At 47.3% G+C, this 23,630-nt stretch overlaps 1 protein-coding gene across 2 annotated transcripts in view; it reads left to right on the forward strand.

The window, feature by feature from the left end:
• RXRG (retinoid X receptor, gamma) overlaps positions 1–19,079 on the forward strand; it is a 44,829-nt gene extending 25,750 nt beyond the window's left edge. For both annotated transcript variants that reach the window (XM_012639522.1, XM_012639521.1), the window contains 8 exons: positions 141–285; positions 2,452–2,631; positions 9,557–9,717; positions 9,812–9,941; positions 11,021–11,153; positions 12,353–12,444; positions 13,750–13,855; positions 18,583–19,079. In XM_012639522.1, coding sequence (XP_012494976.1) covers positions 213–285; positions 2,452–2,631; positions 9,557–9,717; positions 9,812–9,941; positions 11,021–11,153; positions 12,353–12,444; positions 13,750–13,855; positions 18,583–18,730 — 1,023 coding nt within the window. In that variant the 5' untranslated portion in view covers positions 141–212 and the 3' untranslated portion in view covers positions 18,731–19,079. The remainder of the gene's footprint in view (positions 1–140; positions 286–2,451; positions 2,632–9,556; positions 9,718–9,811; positions 9,942–11,020; positions 11,154–12,352; positions 12,445–13,749; positions 13,856–18,582) is intronic.
• Positions 19,080–23,630: the final 4,551 nt, after the last annotated feature.

The raw sequence follows: 23,630 nt of genomic DNA on the forward strand, positions 1-23,630 counted from the left end.
ACTCTGTGCTTGGAAACTACTTCTTGAAATAGAGCTTGTTTTTTTTTTTTTTTCTTTCTCAAGTATGCTCTCATTGCCTTAGGCCTCAGGGATTGTGTTTATTCTGGCTCTGTGCTTTATAGTATTTTTTTATCTTGCAGCTAAATGTGGTCAACAGTGTCAGCAGTTCAGAGGACATCAAACCCTTACCAGGGCTTCCCGGGATTGGAAACATGAACTACCCATCCACCAGCCCCGGATCTCTGGTTAAACACATCTGTGCCATCTGCGGGGACAGATCCTCAGGTACATGCAAAAGCTGGCAGCCCTCCCATGTGCCTCAGGGGACAGGGTCCCAGGGAAGGGGTTGTTCCTCTGCCCACCTGGATGCTTTGTACCCAGTGAAAGAAAAGTGGCCCTTTAGGATGGTCCGGCTGGGGGCCCAGCCTATACCTTCCTGTCACTAGGTTCATAGCCTGCCGTCTTGATGGATTGAAAGTATGTTTTTAGTTTTGAGGATTAGATTTACAGGAAACATTTCAGAAGCCCCTCTCTGGAGCCACACTATTGCATGAGTATCTGGGCTAGAGAAGCTGTTGTAATTATCAAGTATCGCAAGCTAGATTTTCCTTGAGTTTTTATAAAACATTATTTTTTAATTATAAAAAGTCCTGAATAATTACAAAAATAATATCCTAATGTAGAAAATTTGGAAGACCTAGAAAACTACAAAGAAAAAGTAAGAAATTACCCATAATGGCCTCAAGAAAGATAAACCCTTTAATAGTTTAGCATATTTCCTTCTACAACATTCTAGGTTTATAACATGTTTTTGTGGGCGGAAACAAATGGGTTTTCGCCAAATCATCTTTAATCTTTTTTTGCTTTTGCCAAAATTATTTCTTTCCCTTCTTCTCTAACCTTCCCTCCCACCCTCTATTTCCCTCCCCACCAATGTGGAACACGTTTAAATCTCTGATTTAATTATTTGAAGAACAAGAAGATGGGGAGGTTCTTTTCTTTACTACAGCTGTCCATGATGGCTGAAGACTATGTCCTCATCCTCTTATTGTCACCAAAGCCACTAAAGAATGTCATGCCATTGAAAGTCCCAGGCACCTGGAACTTACTTAGCTATATATCTGAGGTTTGTTTGCTCTCAAAAAATCCTCTCCAAATCATGCAGACTTGGCCATTGCCATAGCAGAATCTTGGCCACAGACCGGCAGAGTGTTCTCCCTGCTCTGGTTATTTTAGTTGAAAGTCTGGAAGGCTCATTCATATATTGAAAAGCCACAGAAATGACTATGTCACACAGTTGACAAATTGGTGCCTTATTTCTCTAAGACAAATATTTCAGAGTTGAGAGCATTAGGTTTTTTGGGCCCAGGATAAAATCCCGTATTTATCATTGCTGTGAGTTCAATAAATCAGCGTGGTCAGTTAATTACGCAGAGGCTTGTCTTCAGGGAGGCCACGTCCACTACCATTTCATCTTAAGGTGGCTTCCTCTGAAATGTGAACTCCTGGGACACTGGGAACCTAAATAAAAACATGTCAGGTGTGTAACTCAACGGCATCACGTATTACATTCGAGAATCAGACATATATATGTTTTGGATGATTTGTTTCCTTATATTTTTCAAGTTCCACAATTTCAATTAATCAAGCATAGCTACCTGGTGTGCAGTATTGAGAATTTTACTTAGAAAGAGTACTGTGATTTAGTCATGTCTGTGAGGGATGGACATGGTGGCTCTCCTGACACAAACTAGCCACCCCTTCCTGGGGTCGTTGAAGACTGGGTGTGTGAAGCAGGTAAGAAAGACAATGAAACACGCACTAGATTATTCATGATCAAGCAAGATCACCTTCTATCAGATCCTTATGTCGTATCTCAAGATTGAGTGTTATATGATGATATAAAGATCATTTACCAATTTATTTCCTTAACAGGCAATAACACTTAAAATTTTATAACTCAGGATTCTGTTCATAGTTTATGGTAAAGGGTAATAATTTTAAGTGGATTTCTTATGACCTTGGACCTCAATTATTGGAGAAATACTAGTTAAGCTGAGATTCTTTTCCTGCCAGGTGATATCTGACCAGCATACATATTTTTATTTATTATGTACACTAATATCTCAAATTGAGGCAGAGCATTTGCTTAACCAAACCCAAGAGTTGCCTTGAAAAAAAAAATGTAAGCAAAATCTTAGGTCAGGAATTTTCTAATAACGCTATGTGAAATTAATAATATAGAAGGAAGACACAAGGAAAAGTATATTTACTCTGTCTTAGTCTGGTTCGGGTGATCAAGCCTGCATTCTCTGCTAGTTATTATTTGCTTTCTAGCCCAGTGCCCAGGTGATGTGCCTGTTTCCCTGGGGAGAGCCAAGGGGTTCTTTTGAATGAAAGATCCAAATAAACATAAGAACAATCTACGGAATGTTCTTTTCTTGTAACCAGGAAAGCACTACGGGGTGTACAGTTGTGAAGGCTGCAAGGGGTTCTTCAAGAGAACCATAAGGAAAGACCTCATCTACACGTGTCGGGATAACAAAGACTGCCTCATCGACAAGCGTCAGCGCAACCGCTGCCAGTACTGTCGCTATCAGAAGTGCCTTGTCATGGGCATGAAGAGGGAAGGTGAGGTCCCCCCACGGGAGACAGGTGCACAGGAAAGAACTCTGCTGGGTTGGAGCGTGTGGGAAGGAGAAGTCTGAAGTAGAGGTTAGGATGACTTTGTGTGCCACGATTTCTCAGGTGTTGCAACTGCATGTCCCCTCGCCATCAGAAACGTGTGCCTCCAGAGCAAAGAGGGGAAAAGGCATCTTCCTCCTCTATGTTCACCCATCCTCTCCTGGAACCCAGATGCTGGTCCTCAAACTGGTCCCTCTCCCTTTTCTTCCAATCGCCAGGCAGCAAGCCTCAGAGCCAAGGTTTGAGGCTCCTGTGTTCTGCTCTAGCGATGGAACGTCAGACTGACCTTCAGCATAGAGCTGACTTCTCCCCTTTAATCCTGGAACTCACTCTGGGGAAAACTGCAGATTTGATTTCACTTGCTGGGCTTTTATAACCTTGGTGTGCTATAAATTATTTCATATTGTTATATTCCACCGTCTTTTGGTATCATTGGCATTGTGCAGGTCCCACAGACCTAGCCTTCTCATTCAGACCGTTGTGCATTTAAACAGGTACATACTTTGTAGTGTGGATTAGCTGGGCTATTCTAGTGTCAGAGAAAAAAAAAATCTGAAAATACTTTCTGTTCCTTTAAAAGATGAAAAAGTCTTTCCATTAAGTAACACAAATAAATTGAAGTGGGCAGTTAATTAACTAGGGAACTCAAGCAGGTACATGGGGTTAGTGGTGAATCTTAATAGATTTAGAGTAAGGAGGTCCTGCCCCTCTCTAGGAGATAGGAACGAGGGGTTCGGTCAGTTCCAGTGGCCTCGTTCTTGAGGAATTTCCTTTCTGTGAGGAGGAGGAGTCGGACTGAAAGGACCCGTGGAGGAACAAGTTCTTTGTGCCCCTGCTAAGAGGGAATGCCACCAACAGGAAAAAGTAAAATTCTTGGAATCTCAGCATGGCGAGATAGAGGTGGCCCTTAAGAATCACCTAATCAACTGTAACCATCCTACAGATGAGGACACAGGCTCAGAGAGGTGAGGTGAGTTTTCCAAGGTGACAAAGGCAGGCGATGGGTAGACAGACCCAGGTCTCGCGTCTCCTCTCTTGCCAGGGGGTGAAGGAAGCAAGGACGGCCCTTGCTCCAACATCTAACATCAATCTCAGAATCCACGGACTCAAATCCGAGCTGCTGACAGGCTGCCCCACAGCCCAGCCTGCCCACCCCACAGTCTTCCGCTGCTCAGGGAATGGCTGTTCCATTTTTCAGTTGCTCAGACCAAAGACCTTGGAATCCCCTCTTTCTTTCACACACCACATGCAGTGGGTGAGGAAATCTTGTTTCTTCTTCAGAATAGGTGGAGAATCTTTCTGTGTTTCACTATGTTTACTCCTGCCACCCTCATCCGAGCCACCTGTATCTTTTGCAATAATCCAAACAGCATCCTAAGACACCTCCCTGCTTCCATCATTGTCTTTCTACAGTGTCTTCTTGGCAGAGCAGCCGAGTGAGGCTTTGAGCAAGTGGGTCAGGTAAAGCCGTTCCTTCACCAAAATCCTTCAACATCTGCCCTTCTCACCCAGAAAAGAGGCAAAAATCTTTGTTAGGACTTCAAAGTTGTACATGGTCTGGGTGCCCCATTGTCTCTCTGTTTCAGCCTTCGTGGCCTCTTTGCTGGTCCTCAAACACACCAGGCGTGTTCCTACCTCAGGGCCTTTGCACTTGCTGTCTGTTTATCTAGAACGCTTTCTTCCCAGATATCTGCATGGCTCACTTCTTCTCTTCCTGCAGATCTCTACTCAGGTGTCTCCTTCTCAGCAAAGCCTTGCCTGGCTATACTGTCTAAAATTGAATCAGCTGCCCCTAACCTTTCCTTGTCTTTTTTCTATAGCATTTATCACTAGCTAACACACTTATTTATCTTGTTTACTGTCTGTATCCATGAAGGCAAGGGTTTTCACATTTATTTATCTTGCTTAATGTCTGAATCCATAAAGGTAGGGGTTTTTCTGCTTTCTTTTCACTGCTGTATCACCAGTGACTAGTACATTATAGCCCTTTAATGAATTGTTGAAGGAATCGTTCAAACTGAATGCTGAAATCAGAAGTCTTAGAAATGCAGGAGCTCCTGAAAATGACTCATTCATTCATTGAGTATTAACTGAGTACATACTTTGTGCTCATGTCATAGCTGCCATGGCAGAGGGATCAGTAATGTTAGAGATTGGAACATATGATGTGAAATATCTGCTATACGAAGACTGTCTCCTTTTGATCAGGATGGAATTGATATTCCTCGTAGTTTCCCACACCATGATTGTCCAGCTATGAAATTAATGACCACCAACCGTGTCTCCCATCAGTTAGAGCATAATGGCTGCAGGGTCATTGTTTTCCCCCCGGAATAGATAAGTTTCAAGTTGACTTGGAAAAATAACAATTGTCATTAAGCACATGATATTGAGTTAAAGGAAGGTGAATGGCCTCAGTTAGAGAAGCTGTCATTTCTACTTCTTTATAGTTAGTCTAATTTACCTCTCGCAGCTCAAGCTGAATGTCCCCCACTCAATTAGGATCAGGGTGGTCAATAGCCCAAATGGTGGGCAGTGTGGCTCTTTCATTAAAAAAAAGAAAAGAAAGACTAAGTAAAACAGGAAAATGTGAATTTAAAGAGACTGGGAAGCTCTCCTTCCAAATCTAACATTGTTCTGGTACTTCAATAGAGTATTGGACCCGGTTTTTGCTGCTATGTTCCTTTTTTTTTTTTTTTTTTGAGACAGAGTCTCACTCTGTTGCCCTGGCTAGAGTGAGTGCTGTGGCGTTAGCCTAGCTCACAGCAACCTCACACTCCTGGGCTCAAGTGATCCTTCTGCCTCAGCCTCCCGAGTGGCTGGGACTACAGGAATGCGCCACCATGCCCGGCTAATTTTTTCTATATATTTTTAGCCGTCCAATTAATTTCTTTCTAATTTTTTAGTAGAGACGGGGTCTCGCTCTTGCTCAGGCTGGTCTCGAACTCCTGAGCTCAAACAATCCGCCCGCCTCGGCCTCCCAGAGTGCTAGGATTACAGGCGTGAGCCACCGCCCAGCCCCTGCTGCTGTGTTCTTAAAAAGAATGTGGAGAAACAGGAGTGATGAAAAGCTGAGGAGTAAAAATAAGGATGGGCAAGGGAGCTCTTAGAGAAGTTTCTAAAGAGGTTGGTACCGTTTACCCTGCCAAAGAGAAGGCAAAAAGTGGATCAGCTCCTCATCTACTGCAGGAGGGGCCACCTTCAAAAGGCCACTGGACAGCCTTTCCTTCACCACCCTCCTTTCTAGCCTTGGTTTCCAGAATTTTGGGCTCCGTTTGGACTCTTTTTTGAAGACGAGTATAACAACATCCTGGAGCAGAAAACTGAGCGAGACCATAGGAATGACGCAGACAGACAGAGATGGAACGGAGGTGGGCTCAGAATTCACCTGCCTGGGACCAGGGGCCAGGACCTGTTGCCCTTTTAGGGTACATAATGTTAAAGCTGGAATGGACGTTTGCTGTTCTCTGATGTAACCACATCCATTTCCTGAAGAAGAAACAGAGGTTCAAAGAGGCAGGGACGTACCTGCCCAAGCTTACACAGCAAGCAAATGGCAGACCTCATACAGGACTGGGACCCTCTGACTCCCAGGCCACCTGGGGAATTCTGAGCAGGTCTAGTTCCATGATTTCTGGTCACATATATGTGATCTCAAGACTAGAGAATGGAGTCTCTTTGAGCCCGTTTGTGGGCAGCATTGGCATCCTTATGAGCCCTGGGTGGTCCTTATTGGCACAACTAGCCCAGCACTTGGAGGCAGCACAGAGGGCTTAGAGATGGGCTTGGGAGGCAGCCAGTGGGGCTTCACATGATGACTCCACCACTGCCTACCTCTATGGCCACAGGCAGTTACCTAGCTTCTCTGTGGCTGAGGGCACTCAGAGGGTTATTGTGAAGATTAAACGAAATATAGTCTATATAAGTTGTTGAGCATAATCCATGTCACAGAAAAAGCTCTGTAAATTTTTGCTATTGTCATAAATTCACAATAAACCTATGTTGGATGAATGGATAAAATCCTGTTACAAGGCAGGAGTTTTGTACTATTTTAGATCAACCAAGAGTCCTTAGCTGTACCCTGATGTATGCAGCAGAGTGGCTCAGAACGTCTGCCAAATAGAAGATGTCCTCCAATAACAGGTGTATGACTCCTTGTTTATAACAGTAAGATTTATGGCAGAAAGAGCAAAAGTGAATAGCAAAAGGTTGCTCAATGAATGGCAAAGTTGAAATCAGAATCTAATTCCCTGAAGCCGAGGTTATTTCCTTTGAAGCTTGAAGGTTGTTTTCCTTGTTACTAGTCTGTAGAAGAAATTGATTGAAGACCACAAACAAAACTTAACTTCGTTTGCTTTCCCTCAGATCGACTTCCTTCCTTTCTTCCTTCCTTCCTTTCTTCCTTCTTTCCTTCCTTCCTTCCTTCCTTCCGTCCTTCCGTCCTTCCTTCCTTCCTTCCTTCCTTCCTCCCCTCTCTTTCTTTCCTTCTTTCTTTCTTTTCTTTTCTCTTTCTTTCTTTCTCTCTCTCTTCTTTCTTTCGAGATGGGGTCTTGCCCAGGCTGGAGTACGGTAGCATGATCACAGCTCACTGCAGCCTCAAACTCTTGAGCTCAAACGATCCTCCTGCCTCAGCCTCCTGAGTAGCTAGGACTACAAGCACGTGCCACCATGCCCAGCTAATTTTCTTTATTTTTTGTTAATATGGGGTCTCGCTATATTGCCCAGGCGGATGTTGAACTCCTGGCCTCAAGCAATCCTCCCACCTCTGCCTCCCAAAGCACTGGGATTTACAGGTGTGAGCCACTGTGCCCAGCCTCCCTCAACTTTTAAAATCAAGACAAATAGAAGCCCATTAACCTACCTATTAAAAAAGTAATACAAGAAGCATTCAACTTTAGCCAGTAAATCCAACTACATAAAAATACATATTTAAAATTTTTTTTAAATTTCAAAATATTACAGGAGTACAAATGTTTTTGGTTGCATGTATCAATTTTGTTATGCTTGAGTCAGGGTTATAAGTGTGCCCATCACCCAGATAGTGTTCATTGTACCCCTTGGGCAGGTTTTTGCCCATCCCCTCCTCCCCCTCCTCCTGCTTGGTTTCCACTGGGTTTTACTTCCCTCTGTGCACATGTGTGCTCATCGGTTAGTTCCAATAAAAATACTGTTATAGTTTCTACATGTTGCCAGTAAATGAAGACTGACAAAGTAAACACGAAGTAAGGATGAGACAGAAAGAGGAACAGAAACAAGGAGAGCAGGGAAGAGGCCAGAAAAGGAGAGACAGGCCCAAGCGGGTAAAAAGAGACAGAGAAAAAAGCTATATTTTTGCATTTTTAATAATTATTTCATTAATCCCCACAAAACCACTTAAGTTAAGTCCTACAATCCCTGCTTTACAGATAAGGAAACTGAGGCTGAATAGGCTAAGAAATACGTCCAATGTCATTTAGCAGGTAAATGGTAGAGCTACATTTTGAGAAAGATTTCTTTGACTCCAAGTTACGTGTTTTTTGCTCTTCTCTCTCCTATTTTTTCCTCTCTGTTCTCTCCCGCTTCTGTTTCCTCTCTTCCGCACCCTGCCTGCCTTGTTATCTCCTTCCTTTCTTCCTTTCTCCTTCCTTCCTACCTTCTCTGCTGCTCTCCCAACCACGCAATACCATTCTCATCTTGAGGCTTTTCAGGACAGAGCTACTAGTCTTTGCAGTATAAGTTGTGTTTCTGCAGTTGTGCCCTTCTCCGACCTACCTAGTGAGACCAATAACATTGCTTGCAGCAAGCTAGGTGTCCAGCCCCTGGATCAGTCCATTCTGCAGCCACGTGGCTCATTACCACCTCGGAGAGTAGGAGGCGTGTTTGCAAGTGGACTCTGGGGAGGAAAGCAGAGAAGCCGAGAGGTAGGACCTGCTGGTAGAGTGGCTGTCACTGAGTTTCAGGCTAGTCATATGCTTACAAGGCAATTTTCTTGACTCTTGGGATATAAAAAAAAAAAATGTGTTCTAATATTGAATTCTGCTTATGGCTGCTGGGAATAAGATGGAAACCACGGCCTTCTAGAGGATGGAAACTAACCCAACAGAGACGATTCTCCCAGTGAAGAGGGCAGAATTGGGAAGGCGGGGGTGGGAGGGAGTCTGTCTTACATCCTAAAGTGCAGACCCAGAGTGTTCTGAGAGTTGGCAGTGAGCCTTGACGACAACTCTAAGTTTGGGGGAGGCTGAGATAATTCCAGCCTACACCTTTGCCTGGGTACCCTCCCCAAACTCCAAAATCAGCCGCTGATTCTGAAATGTCATCTAGGTGACATCCCTCCACCCCTTCACTTACTGAATACCCACAGCTGGCTCCCCGAAGATCTTCCCTGACAAGTCAGATCAGGTGATGTTGTGTTCAGGCTGGTGCACGAGGGGCAGACCTAATGGGACGTGAATGCCAAGGATGATGCACAGGATCTGACAGAGGGAGTTTTGAAAGGAACAGGCTTGCTGCTTAACTATTTCGTGCTCACTGTTTTTTAGAGGCATCAGGTAAAGGAAGATGTTTAGGAGGCTGCAGGGATAGCAAGGAGATAGTTGCTTATTAGAAAAGAGGGTAGAATTGAAGTTTATTAAAGCTTCAGATGCAAACTTAGCATGGTCACCATAATACATTGGAAAGAATATGGACTAAAGACCCCCTAGTTCTGCACAGGCATATGCAAATGGCTTTGCTTTCTTTGTTTCATCTGTCAACACTACGATATCCCTGATTCAGGACCACAGTGCGCCTCATTTTACAGATGAGGAAGTTGAGGCGTAGGTAAGTGGCTGGGTTTCCTGCAGTTTTCCTGGGCATTGTAGTAACCTCAGCATGTCCTGCTGCATGTCAGCTGTGCAAGAAGAAAGGCAGAGGAGCCGGGAGCGAGCTGAGAGTGAGGCGGAATGTGCCAGTGGTGGCCACGAAGACATGCCCGTGGAGAGGATTCTAGAAGCCGAACTTGCGGTTGAACCAAAGACAGAATCCTATGGTGACATGAACATGGAGAACTCGGTACGTGGTCTTAGATCTCCGTCCATCTTCCAATTTTTGGGTGTATATCAGAGTCCCAGAACCTGTCACTCACAGTACTTCGTTCCTTTTTCAGACGAATGACCCTGTTACTAACATATGTCATGCTGCCGATAAGCAGCTTTTCACCCTTGTTGAATGGGCCAAGCGTATTCCACACTTCTCTGATCTCACTTTGGAAGACCAGGTCATCCTGCTCCGGGCAGGTAAAGAATATTGACTTCCTTTTTCTTGGGACAATAATCTAGGCTGCCGTTTTGCAATTACTGTTGGGACCCTGAAAAGAGTGACCCAGTGGGGCTAGACCCATCCCAGCTGGGTACCATGCTGATGATGAGATAACCCTATCGAGGGTTGTTCTTTGTTATGTTTATTTGTAGGCTCTTACATTTGGATAGCCCTCCCCAAAAACTTTTATTCCCAAATGAAATGTTGCTAATGGAGGACCAGGACTCTTTTTCCATGCAAATTTTACCATGGCTTTATAACTTGCATTTAATTTTCAAAGACTGTTAAATCACTTTTATTGAGGATAATCTGAAGCAGTGCGTCATTAAGGTAATGAAATTGGCAAATACAGATATTCCCATTTCACAGGTGAGATAAAAAAACCAAAGATTTTTGCTCAAGCTTGTACTAGATGGATTCCAAGGTCTCTTTCTATTTTAAGATCCCGTGTGCTATATTCTCCCTTGCTCCTATTTCTGGGACACTGTGCAGTCTGTTGACATGTGCCATGTCTCCTCTTTGTCACCGAGCCAGCAGGGAAATTTCATGAAGATCGGCTGAGCACTGGGAAGCTGTCCACTCATTCATCCTTGTTAGATAACGAGCAATCACTGAGTGTCGACTGAAAGCTACACACTGTGTTGGGTGTTACTAGACAATGCCAAAGAAATAAAACTAGGTTGTCAGGTCCTGGGGGCAGAGACTGCAAGGTATATTGGCTTTATCCACCATGACAGCTAACACAGTGACTATTATCTGCTAAATGTTCCATCCATATTTGTTGACTGATAAAAAAAAAGAGCCCTTGTCCTCAAGCTGTCATTGTGGGTTGCCCCTGAGAGGCAGTGGGGGATGTGCACAGCCATAAGCCAGGAGACCCCAGTCTTATCCTTTGTTTCTTCACTAATTAGCTGTGTCGTCTCGAGCTGATTCCTAACCTCCCTAGATTTTCAGTGCTGCTTGTACTACATGGGATAATGATACATGCATTGGATGATTATCAAGGAAGCAAGAATGTGGTCTGTTTTCCCTCAAGGCCTCCTCCTTATCCTTGCAGGGTGGAATGAATTGCTGATTGCCTCTTTCTCCCACCGCTCGGTTTCCGTGCAGGATGGCATCCTTCTGGCCACGGGTTTGCACGTCCACCGGAGCAGTGCCCACAGTGCTGGGGTCGGCTCCATCTTCGACAGGTGTCTCCCTTCTGCTTCCTGTGTGTGTGTGTGTGTACACATGAATTCACATGTAGGCACGGACCTCTGGGTAGTGCCGGGATGTAGGATGGGCAGCCCAAACAGTTGCACATGACCATGCAGAGATCATTAAGCACGTGAAAATATAAACCTGGGGATTGAGAGGGGGAATAAAAGAAAGGTTGAGATCACAACAGGATGAAACCAGTCACAGACTAGCATGGTTGCTGGGCAGAGGGGAGACCCTGTTATCCCTACGGGTTTCCAAAGAAGAGATTGGGTCATTGACATTCACCAGTGAGCTGGGGGTGGGGAGGGTAAACTGCCTATCCCAGGGGCCAGGGATGGTGGAAGGGTTCGGGATCTGTCCTTAGGAGGCCAGGCAGAGTGGGCTGAGGTCTATGCTGGGCTCTGTGTAATCAGGGGCAGGCTTGCAGCAGGAGTAGACCAACCTCGAACGGGCAGTGACTCCCAGGCACTATGCCTGAAATGGTGCTAAAGGAAAATTAAGCCATCTGATTTAAAGAGGCGGATGAAACAAACAGATTACTGACTTGTGGGTGAGAGGATGGAGAGCTGGTAAAGAGGGAAGGAAAGTTGAAAATAGTCTCTCTGTCCAATGCCAGGGCCCCGTTGCTCCTTCCTACCCCCGTTGTAAATGGTCTTCCTGGGCCGTGTGCACGTCCACCTAAGACGCCTCTACTCCTTCCCTGCCCGTTCCCACCGCGTGCTCCATGTAGAGGCCAGTGTGGGCTTTGGAATGACTCAGTCCGCTTCTTGGTGCCCGGAGTTTCCCCCTGTCTCTGACTGCTGCCCTCTGCTCTGTTCCTCTGGATAAGCAATGCCCTCGCTGGGCTTTGCTGGGGGCATTTCTAATTCCCGAGTCGTCTAAGGCACCTGCCCGGCCCCTGCTCAGAGTTCACTGCTTCCTCCTTGGTGCACCCTTGGACTTTGTTTATGCCACTTACTTCATGGGGCGTTGCCTTGCTGCTTGCTGTTTCTACGTCTGTTTCTTTAATTAAACTGTGAGTTCCTTGCAACAAGGGACTGCATCTTATTCGTTTCTGTACCCCTAGTACCTGGTGCATCGTCTGGAAAACAGAGTGGGTACCTAAAAAATATTGGTTCAATCCATTTTGTTGGTCTTTGGCCCAGTACTCACGCTTTTCTCATTACCTGCCCTTGTTTCCTGTGAACAGAGTTCTAACCGAGCTGGTTTCCAAGATGAAGGACATGCAGATGGACAAGTCAGAGCTGGGGTGCCTGCGAGCCATCGTGCTGTTTAACCCAGGTGACTGCCCTTCAAGCTCAGGGGCTGCGTGGTGTGCAGCCCTCCGCCGGGGCCGGCCTCCAGTGCTCCAGCAGTGTTTGGGCCTCTAGCTCAGCTGAGACAGAGAAGGCAGGGCCAGGAATCCAAGAGAGCACAGAAAGTCAAGCATCCATGGCCTCTCCCACTACAGCCATCTCGAAAAATATTTTGAATGCACATGGAATTCGTGTGTTTGGGGGCAAGTAGGGAGGCTGAGAGATGACAGTGGCCTAGGGTGGCAGTGAAGGAGGCGGTGAAAAGCAGTCAGAGCCTGGGTGTACTTCTAGGTAAAGCCGCTGGGGTTTGCTGATGGATTGGATATAGGATGCAGAAGAAAGAGAGGAGTTAAAAATTACTCTCAGGGTTTTTTGGTTTTCCTGAGCAATTGGCAAGATGAAGTTCTCATTTATCGAGGTGGGAAAGACGCCAGGGGGAGCAAGTTCTGAGGGTGGGTGGGTAGGGAGCAGGATTTGGTCCTCGTAGACATCGGAGAGTAGATGTCCAGGAAGCAACTGCCTACACGGGCCGGAACTCAAGGGAAAAACCAAGAACAAAAAAGAAACTCAGAAAAGAAGCAACCCCCAACCGGCAAGGAAAGCCCAAAACCCGGGCCAAAACAACCGGGGAAGAAGTGAAAAAAACCGCAGAAACAAGGGCTGGGGACCGAGCCCTGGGGCCCGCCAGCTGTTAGAAGTCAAGGGAAAGAAGAACCAGCGAAGGAGCCTGAGGAGTAGTTGGTGGGATAGGGAGACAGCCAGAAGAGCAGTGTCCTGGGGACCCAGGGGAAGAGTATTTCCAGAAGGAGGAAGTGATCAGCCTCATCAAATGCTGCTGTGGGCCAAGAAAGATGAGCCTTCGGAATTCTGTAGTGAGTTAGGCACGTGCTGTATCTCCTGAATTAAGCAATCAGTGCACTGATGCAGGGCATGTGTCAATTCAGGTTTGGCACCTCATCTCATCGCTCAGTCCATGTACGTAGTAGACACTCAATAAATGCGTGAAGGTGATATTTCTAGAATGGCCTGGATAAAATAAAACCCTCCTCCTTGGAGCCGGTGGTGGGTGCATTCGGCTATTAACGAAGTGTAAAACCTTTGCCCCAAGAGTTTGTTGGGTAGATCGGGCAAGGAAAGGACTGCTATCGGGCACAGATGCCCAGCTTTGTTAATTTCACAACTGCCCCCATCCGGGGCATCTCTGGTAACGCCAGGAGAGGTGGCCGCAGGGATGAGGGACGCGTTGGTGGGAGGGTGTGTAAACAGAGGCTAGATCGGTCATCTCTTTTAGATGCCAAGGGTCTGTCCAACCCCTCCGAGGTGGAGACTCTGCGAGAGAAGGTTTACGCCACCCTCGAGGCCTACACCAAGCAGAAGTATCCGGAACAACCAGGCAGGTGAGAGAGTGCTGGAAGAATGGTAATACCAGCAGCAACTACCCCCGCTGTCCGTTTACTGAGCTCCCAGTGTGCAGCCGGCACTGTTTAGATGTTTCCAAATGTTATTTAATCTCCATAACAAGCTGAAAGCCACTAAAATGTTAACTCCGCGAAGCCAGAGGTCTTGTCTGTCTTTTCACTGTTCATCACTCCAGCGTCAGCTCCTAAAGCAGTGCCCAACACATGGTCTACATCCTGAAATGTTGGATGAACAAGAAAATGAATGAACAAATGTGGGAATCCTTGTCTCCAATTTCTGTCAAGGAACAGAAGCTCAGAAAGGTAAACTAACTTGCAGGAGATCATAAAGCTGGCGGAGGTGAGATGCGAACCAGGTCTTTCCGGTTCGCACAGAGCCTGTGTGTGGAGTGTGGCTGCATTGCTTTCTGGTCCACGCCCACCGAAGCTTCCGTGCCGTAGAAAGTACAGGCTTGGGCAGCCAGGAGATGTGGCTCCTGGTCCCCAGGGTGCCGTCTGTGTGGCCTCTGAAAAGATGCTGGATCCTTTGGGAAAAAGGATGTTGGTCTAAAAGATCTCCGAGGCCATCTGGCAGTGTAGGTATTCATGAGTTATTAAAAAAATATTCTTCTTATGAGCTTCCCCCAGGTACAGCTAAACAAAAGAGTTTTCCCTCCCTGATAACTCCAATTAAAATGAGAAAATATGATCTTCAAATCTCATAGAAAACTGGAAATGAAACTGAAAAGACTGACTTAAAGACAGATTAGTTTTGTCTTTAGGGTTAATTTTACATGCTCCTGATTCTCACTGATGACTTTTATCTTCCTGTGAAGTTTAATTTCCATTAAGCTGCCTATCCTGGAGCATGAGTCAATATCTATCAGTCGTCCAGAAGCAGCTGAGCTGTGTTTGTTGTTGGAGGCTGTGGCCACATCTGAATGGGTGGGTTTCAGCCCTTTGGTGCAATGAATAGGCAGGCCTAGAGTATGAGTTGGAGCTTAATCAAGCTGGAATAGTAGACCTTTCAAATGTCAGGAATTTGACACAGTAGAAGTTTATTTCGGCCCGGGGGAAAAAAAGTTTATTTCTTGCTCACAAATCTGGGTGAGCAGTCAGTTCAGAGAGGTGGCTCTCTTCCATGCCATCGTTCAGGGACCCAGGCTCCTTCCTTCTTGTGGCTCCACCATGACCCAGAGTTACAGCATGTTTTGCATCCAGATGATGGAAGGGGAAAGGGGAAGGAGCAGAGAGGTGAGGCCACATGGGTGAGACCTCGGTCTGGAGAGGTCCTTTCTCTCTCTCTCACTTCCATTGGCTGTAGCTTAGTCTCATGGCCCAGCTAGCTGCAAAGGAGGCTGGAGAATGTATCCAGCTATACGCCAAGAAAGCAGCAGAGAATGGATTTTGGTGAACACCTGGAAGTCTCTTCTTTACTTGCAAAAGGTGAGATTGAGAAAGCCCTGCCCAAGGGGCCAGAACCTGTCTGCCAGAATTAGCTTGGCCACTGGCAGGGGTGAGCCCTGGGCAAGTCATGTTAACAGAAAGCCCCGAGTTGGATGCTTTCTACTGATTCTTCCACCTCCAAAGCAACATTAGATGTGTTTCTGAACACATGTTGTGTGTGGGGCGTTACGAATAATGAGTCTCATACTCATTCTTTTCCTGGAACTGGCTCTAGATCCTGTTATGTATCTTAAACAAACAAACAAACAAAAAACCCCAACTCTCTTTTTTCCTAATTATATAAGCAATGCATGCTTTGGTAGGAACTAAGAAAAATACTTTTAAAATAAAGCAGGTAATAAACACTAAATATTCTGGTATATTTCCTGTATCCTTGTGTATCTATGTATGTATACATAGTGATATGTATTTATAGATATGAAATTATACAGTTTGGGTTTTTTCTTTCCTTAACCACTCTAGGAATTTTATCAGATTATTGAAAAGTACAAAATTATCATTTTTAAAGGATTCGTAATATTTCACAGTGTGGATGCATCCTAATGTATTTAGTCCTTGCCCTCTGGTTGATGTTTAAGTTATTTCTAATGAGTATTACTTTTAAAACTTTGGAACTTGACCCTTATCCGGGAAGAGGGCTGCCAGGGGCCTGGGCTGCCTCCAGACCCTGGGGAGAGATGCCAACACTTGTCGCCTGGACTAGGGCAGAGCCTGGAACTTCAGAGAGGTGGCAGAGGCTGGGTCCCTTGCATGTCCCCGGGTTCATCCAGCACAGCTTGGACAGAGGGTGACTGCCCTGACCAAGTGTTCATGGGCGGTTCAACAGGGACATCAGGGTGTCACTGACCAGGCAGCTAAGTGTGCTGAAGGCTGGTCCCCTCTGTTTTGCAGAAAATGGTTGAAGGGGATCCTGGCACAGACACGGCAAGGTGGTTTACTCAGTGGTAGAGTGCTGCCACCCCGTGGACACTCTTCAGAAGTGCATGTCACAGGGCCCGCATTCTGCTTTCTCTGGTCAGAAAGCAGAGATCCAAACTCAGGAGTGCGCAGAACTCACAGGCACATCCTCTGACACACACACAGCAGGCGCCTTCAAAGTCATGAATCCGCCTTGCTTCCAACACGCGAGTGAGGAATGCAGCAGTGGTTCCGTAGTGTGATTATTAATGGGTGTGCTGATTTTTATTCGCCCTAATCGCAGTTCCTAGACCCAGGGCATATAGCAAAGGCAACAATAATATGGCATATTTAGCATTTTGCAGATGTGACATTTTCAGAGTAAAAAACCCATTTTCAGAGTTAATCTCAGTCTAACGTTGCACCTTATAAAGAAGTCATTTCCCTTTCCTAATTCCATAAAACTTTAATATGGTAGAACCGTGACGAGGAGCTCAGCCCCTTACTCCTACTCTTCATCCGCCTCCTCGCTGCGCGGGGACGCGGTTCAGACGCCTCCAGGTGCTTTATCATTGAAAGCTTTTGAAGCTTTGTGTTGACATTGGCATAGGTCTTTAATTTTTCCATAAAGTGATTTCTATTTTTTTAGATGATGTTACTTTATTTTCTTACAGTGCTACATTTCCTTAAAACATCGTGTGGCACGAATATGGAAATGTACACATCAAGGAACGTTGGAATTCTGATTTGTAACTTTTTCATGAAATAATGCGATGCTTAGTAAAGATCCAACTAGAACCAGAAATCTCTGCCTTAGGGCCACAGTGACTCATGTGATTTTGGTCCTTGTGCTTTATATTGGAAGTTGTGAGTAGAGTGACTGAGTTTTCAGTAGCCTTCATAACGTTAAAAACGAGCTGGCATCGCAAGGGCGAAAGTGGATGCCGAGAGACGCAGAAGCCACATGGGCAGAGTGAAAAATGTCACCGAATGAGGGGCCTACAAGGACATGCAGATGTGAGACGAATTCCTTCACACACTGGTCTCTCTCTCTTATGTGAATCTCACAATGAATGTCCTCATTTGTAGAAAAGTGTGTGTGTGAGAGAGCGTGTGAGGGTGTGTGTGCACACACATGTAAGAACATGTGAGAGTGTGAATTTGCATGTGTGTATGTGTGAGATTGTGTGTGAGTGTGCACAAGCGTGTGTGCATGAACTATGTGAGAGTGTGTGTGTAATTGCATGAGTGTATATGCTGAGTGCGTGACATTGTGCACACGTGTGAGCATGTGAGTGTGCGAATGAGTGTGCAAACACATGTGAAGCACGTGTGAGGGCATGTGAAAGTGAGTGTGTGAGCGCAAGTATGCGTGTGTGCATGTGCGAGTGGTGAGCGTGCGCACACGTGTGTGAAGCATGTGTGTGTGTGAGAATGCGTGAGTCAGTGTGTGTGCACGCGTACGTGTATCGTCTCCCCCAGCAGACCTTGGGCTCCTGGGGGGCAGAGATCACTACTTTCTGTTTCAATTTTTTCCCACCTTAAAGCTGAGCACAGACTAAGAAGCTGATCATAAAAATGAGTAACCCCTGGTTACAAATTGGCAACAAAAATTTGGTAACTGCCAGACATGGTGACCCACACCTGCAGTCCCAGCTACTCTGGGGGCTCAGGAGTGAGGATCGCTTGAGTCCAGGAGTTTGAGTCCAGCCTGGGCAACATAGTGAGACCCTGTCCCCTCTTTCCCCAAAATACTTGGTAGCTGGAGCGACTGAGGTCACAGTGCTTAACGTGACCGTACAGGGAGGGAAAGCGCAGCCTCCTGAGACCAGGGGCTACCTCGGCTCTTGCTCATTTTCCTATCCCAGAACTTATCACAATGCCTGGCACGTAGTAGGTACTCAATGTTCACCTACTGGCGATCCTACATGGTAATAGCTTCTGTGCCTCCGATGCCCGCCTCAGGCTCTGTTCTGAGTGCTTCAGTAGATCTGCCCGGGAACCCTTCAGGACAATGGTAAGGGACAGCAGCTGGTAAGGCTGGTGACGTGAGGCCCCAGCAGCGGCCCAGCCCCTCCTTTTCACCACCATGAGTGAGCAGGGCCCAGGGGCAATTCCGGGACATGGCAGCAGAATTCAAGATTCCCAAGGGGCCATATGCTCCAGCTCTGCCTTTAAAACTGATCAGCCGTCTAGCCCGTTTCTGCAGCTCCCTAGGATTAGAGATTCTCCAAGTGCCTCTTCTCCCCGTCCAGCTCTTCTGCCACAGATTGGCCGAGAAGACCGCAAGCACTGCCTCCCGCCGGCAGGTGAGCCGTGCTTGCCCTTCCGCCGTCCCTGATGCCTCCTTGGCTTCCCCGCAGGTTTGCCAAGCTGCTGCTGCGCCTCCCAGCTCTGCGCTCCATCGGCTTGAAGTGCCTGGAGCACCTCTTCTTCTTCAAGCTCATTGGGGACACCCCCATCGACACCTTCCTCATGGAGATGTTGGAGACCCCCCTGCAGATCACCTGAGCCCCGGCGGCCACAGCCTCCCCCCACCCCAGGACCACCCCTGGGCAGGCGTGTGTGGACCCCCACACTGCACACTTCCCTCCACCTCCCACCGTGACCCCTTCCTGTCCCCAAAATGTGATGCTTATAATAAAGAAAACCTTCTACACGTGAGACTTTTATAGGTGGAGTTTTGTACAGATGTTAAAGGTAACCCTTCTTTGCTATCTAAGGGCCTGGGGGGTTTTCTGGGAGTTCTTGGGAAAACTAACCAAGCCTCTGTACATACAACTGGTTTAAATTATTTTTTCACTTGCCATGGAAAGCAAACATGGAAAACAAATAATAAAATAATATATATGATATCGGCGCTGCTGGAGCACGGGGTGTGTTATTACACTGCAGGGAAGTTATCTCAGGTGTGGGCAAGGGCTATTGGAGGCTGGGGGTGGGGGACGGGGCTGGGGTCCTGAGACAGCAAATGACAGGCTGGGCACCTGAGTCTGAGCTGGGCACCACCAGCTTTGCCCCAGGGCAGCCCCTGTGGTCATTGGGAAGAGATTCTTGTATTTCAGAGTCAGCTGGGTTTTTTTGTTTTTGTTTTTTCTTCTAAGAATATTGAGCAGAAAAACCTTGCTCTGGTTGGGGGCAATTGAGTATAAAGCCAGGAGAAGATGTTCTCTTGATGGGGGAAGATTCTCAGGTCCTGGGAGGTGGTGGGAGGTGGTAACAAAGGATGGATTTTCTGTCATTAAGCAGTAACAACAGCAAAAAGACCAAGTTTATTTTCCACCGTTATCTAACCCTACACAGCCCGTTCTTAAAAGGGAAAGAGAAAATAGCTCTCCCAGCTTCTAGCCTAGGACCTCCAGGTTTTCCTAGTGGTCTTGGAGCCATGCTGTTTGCTGAACAGTGATCTCCCTGAAGGTAGGGACTGTGTCTAATAGACGCCACGGCTGGCATATCCAGGCCATCATCTTCAAGTCACCTTTTTGCCCTCTGCAGCATTAGGGCTTAACAGGTGCACAAATCTATGTATGCCATGATTTCCGTGGTGCTCCCAGGGCTGCAAGTGTACAACCTGGACAACTGCACATGGCAGTGCTGCTTACCTTGTTTGTACCCCCAGCACCTGGCACATAGTAGGCACACAGTAATTTGCATTGTTGACATGCGTTCTATGCAACTGGCAAGAATTCCCTTAAAGGGCAATGTGGATGACATTTGCCTCATTCCCGCTGTCCCCTCAGAAAAGCCCAGAGCTAGTGCTCCAGTTCAAAAACATACATCGCTGATCATACAATTGTGGAGAAACTGAAGTTGCTTTATTACTGGGAAAAGTCTGGGGATCTCTTAGCCTTGGACGTTAAGCAATGGAATGAAAATCTTAATCCTGCTGTTTTTTCCCTTTTCTTTTTTATCTGCATTTATTGTGGACCATGATGAAAATGGTTGGGTGGGGGGACTCAAATTTAACTGTAGGCTCCCTGAGCTCTTCCCTCCACCAGCGTTAACTCCTGAACACAGTCAGCCGTCTTTCAGGCAACAGGTGCCTTCCGGGAAAATTCCCTGCCCCACCTCAGCTACCGGTCGTAGCCTGAGCCCATTCCAATCTTGGATCCCTTCCTTATGGAGCCCTGGCTCTGGCTGCAGCATGATGCAGGCTGGTCAAGGCCTAGCAGGGTGTCTGCACGTCCATCCGGGGCATGTCTCTAGGAATTGCAGTTGCAGAACCTCATTGAGGCTGCAGAGCGCAGAAGCCAGGCCGGCCTCGCTTCACAGCTGGTCCCGTGGCATGCGGGGCCTCATAGGCTACCTCCTTCCTGACCTCCTTTCACACCCTGGGATGAGCATCTGAGTGGATGCTGGGCCCCAGCTGGAGCGAGGTTCCTTCTTCCTTAAGGCTTAGCTCCAGAGTAGCCCCGGTAACCTTCCAGGGCCCGCGTCTTTCTCACTCAGCACGCCTTGCCAACAAGCAGGGTCAGCTCTGTGGGAGGGAAGGGCGGTCAACGCTACTGAGTCCCACAACCCTATGCTACCCAGCCCGACTTACACCAATGACAAAATAGACGGATTCAGCCTTGTTTTCCATGGGGTTCTCGTACAGCCTGGGCCATGGCTCTGGGGTGAAAAGCTTGTGGATTCTGGACTTAGACAGCGAGAGCCTGGCTCCTGGGTCCGCCAGCTGCTGGTCCTGTATTTGGAGGAAAGCTGCTCACCCTCTGGCTCTCATGTCCTTCCCTTATTGTGAAAGTCAGATAACAGTGCTCAAGGATAAAAAGATGGAAGATGCATAAAGCCCGGTGTGAGAGCACATCCTTTGGCATAAAACATCCCTGGGTTTGAGTCCTGACTTTCCCGTTCAAGATGGACTTGAACCTCACTGACCCCAGTCCCCTAGTCTGTAAAATGTGTATAGCTGTACCATCTGCACCATGGAATTCTTGAGCTCATGCGCAGAAAGCTCTCAGCGCAGTGACTGGCATGGAAGGTGGGCAAAAATATTAATTTATTTTCTGCTGAAGAGCGAAATTATAGTTAAAACTTAATCGTGAGTTTTTGAGGAGACTACCAGAACATTCTATTCCACAGCCTGGCCTGGGTCGTCCAACGTACTGTACAAGGAATTAAGAATTTTTGGTTTCGAGTTTTATTCTAAGTTGTATCTTCATCAGTCAAATGGGAATAAAGCTCCTCATTTTCCTAACAGGGCTGATAACGGCAAAGCCCGCGTATGCTGTGAGCACCATGCCGGGGAAGGAGTTCTGTAGCAGTGGAGACTGTATGAGTCAGACTGGAGGAAACGGGTGTAGGGAGGTGCCATGGTGACAAGCAAGATCTCGGAGGCAGCCCAGCTGGCCTCGATTAAAATCCCACCTGTTTGCTGAGTAACCCCGGGCAAGTGACTTAACCTCTTAACCTCAGTCTTCTACTTGTGAACTGGGGATAACAACAGTACCTGTGTGCAGCGACTTGTTGCAAGAATTGAATGTGATGATCTACGAAAGGTACACAGGCCTGTGTCCAGCACATGGAGAACTCTCAGTGAATTTTAATACACTCCCCAGTATTATCGATCCAGATACCCTCTACAGGACTCCTGTTCTGAAAAGAAAGTCAGACTCCACAGAAAAGCCCCCTCCCTGTTGTACTGCATAGAGGCCAGGGATGCCGCCCAACATCTATAACACACCGGATGGCCCAAAATATCAGTAGTGCTGAGCTTGAGAAACTCTGCTGTAAAGCATCACTCACGGAATAAAACATCAAATAGTATTTTCCTATTGTTTTGGAATTTTGGTCAAAGCCCCAAGGTGAGGTCAGGAGGGTCTCTCATATTCTAAAGAGGAGCTACTAGATGTATCCACACAGGACTTGCTACAGCAGGCGAGCTGCTTCTGTGACTGTCACCTTATTACTCTTCCTGAGCCTATATTTCTAGGAGATTGAAACTTAAAAAGGGAGTTCCTTAGGATAAGGAGTACTGCGGAGTGGTGCTGTGGCTTCATCCCCCCACCCTGGGGTGTACAGGGAGAGGGAGAAGCCTCCATCCCCAAGCCACGTGAACCCCCCACCGAGGGCGTGTGTGGGTGCCTACATAATGGCTGGACGCTTGCTGGGCAGCAGAAACCCACAGACCCGCCCTGACACAGAGGGCAGAGAGGGAGTGAGCCTGGGCGGGCCTGGGGCCCCGGGAACACTGAGACTGATGCCTCTTCTTGACTAGAGACCTCTCAAGACAGGGTCCATCAGGAGGGTGCTAGCAGGGCAAGGAAGGAGGGCGGCAGGCGTGCCCCTCCCCCGCCCTGCATTTGGTTTGGCCAAGTTGTGGCATTGTCTGTGCGCCAAGTGAATACCTTGGGCAGAAGTTGTGTTTAGAATATCCCGAAGGCACCAAGCCCAAGACAATGGCCTCTTAAGTCAAGCGGACCCAGCAGCAAGAGGCTGTGGGGTGAACTATTGTGGGCAGAGGGTGACTTCATGTCAAACCTGGTCGCCATGCTGCACAGAATTCCCCAGGGGCCTCCTGAGGAACTCACCACGTGCCCTAAGAAAAGCCACCCGCTGGGGACTTGCCACACGGAAGGCATCAATGGCACCACGCTCTTACGAACATTTCTTCCTCTTCTCATCCTTCCTCCAGGGCCCAATTCCCTGGTAGAGAGGGGGGAGGAGGGGAGAGGGGAGAACTAAATCATTGTAGCTGATGCATTGGGCTGATGGGCTCGGACGGGCCATCTTGGCTCCCTCCAAGGGGGGAAGTGGAAAAGAGGTTGCCACGGCTGAGAGGCCGGTGACCAAAGACGGCCGAGTCAAGGTGGTGCATGCCTGAGCCCCAGCTGTTACCAGTGCAACTGTGCTGTGAAGCATCTACAGTCAGTGCGATACGAACGGGAAAAGCTTTATTTTCTCCAAGCCCACTCCTTGCCCATTAACAGTGCCTCAGGCAGAGCTCAGAAGATCTCATTGTGGTAGTTAAAAAGTCTAGTCTCATCCAAATTTAGTGGTCATTTCTCTTACTCTTCCTCCACCGTCTTCCCCTCCTTCCTCCTTCCTCTCTGCCTGGCATGACTGCTTCACCAGCTGTGCCTACCCAAGTCCTACCCATCTTTTAAGGCCGGCTCAGATGCCACATCTCTGTGAAGCTTTTCCTGATCTCTCCGTCTTTGTAATACTATGCTTTGTCTCTGTTTTGAATGCATTCGACACTGCACGCTGCATTATTGACTAGTTGCATATGCTATCCACTTTGCTTGCAACCTCCTCGAGAGCAGAGATCATGTCCGATTCGGCTGTGTATCCAGAACAGCTCTGAGCAGAGTGTCCGGCCCAAGGTTGGCATTCAATAATTGCTTAGTGCAATTGGTAGCTCTGCTTGCATTCCCAACAGACAGCAGCCCACTGCAAGCAGTGCAGCCCC

Source organism: Propithecus coquereli, unplaced genomic scaffold, assembly GCF_000956105.1.
Source record: "Propithecus coquereli isolate 6110/MARCELLA unplaced genomic scaffold, Pcoq_1.0 Scaffold140, whole genome shotgun sequence".
In the NCBI taxonomy this organism is placed as follows: domain Eukaryota; kingdom Metazoa; phylum Chordata; class Mammalia; order Primates; family Indriidae; genus Propithecus; species Propithecus coquereli.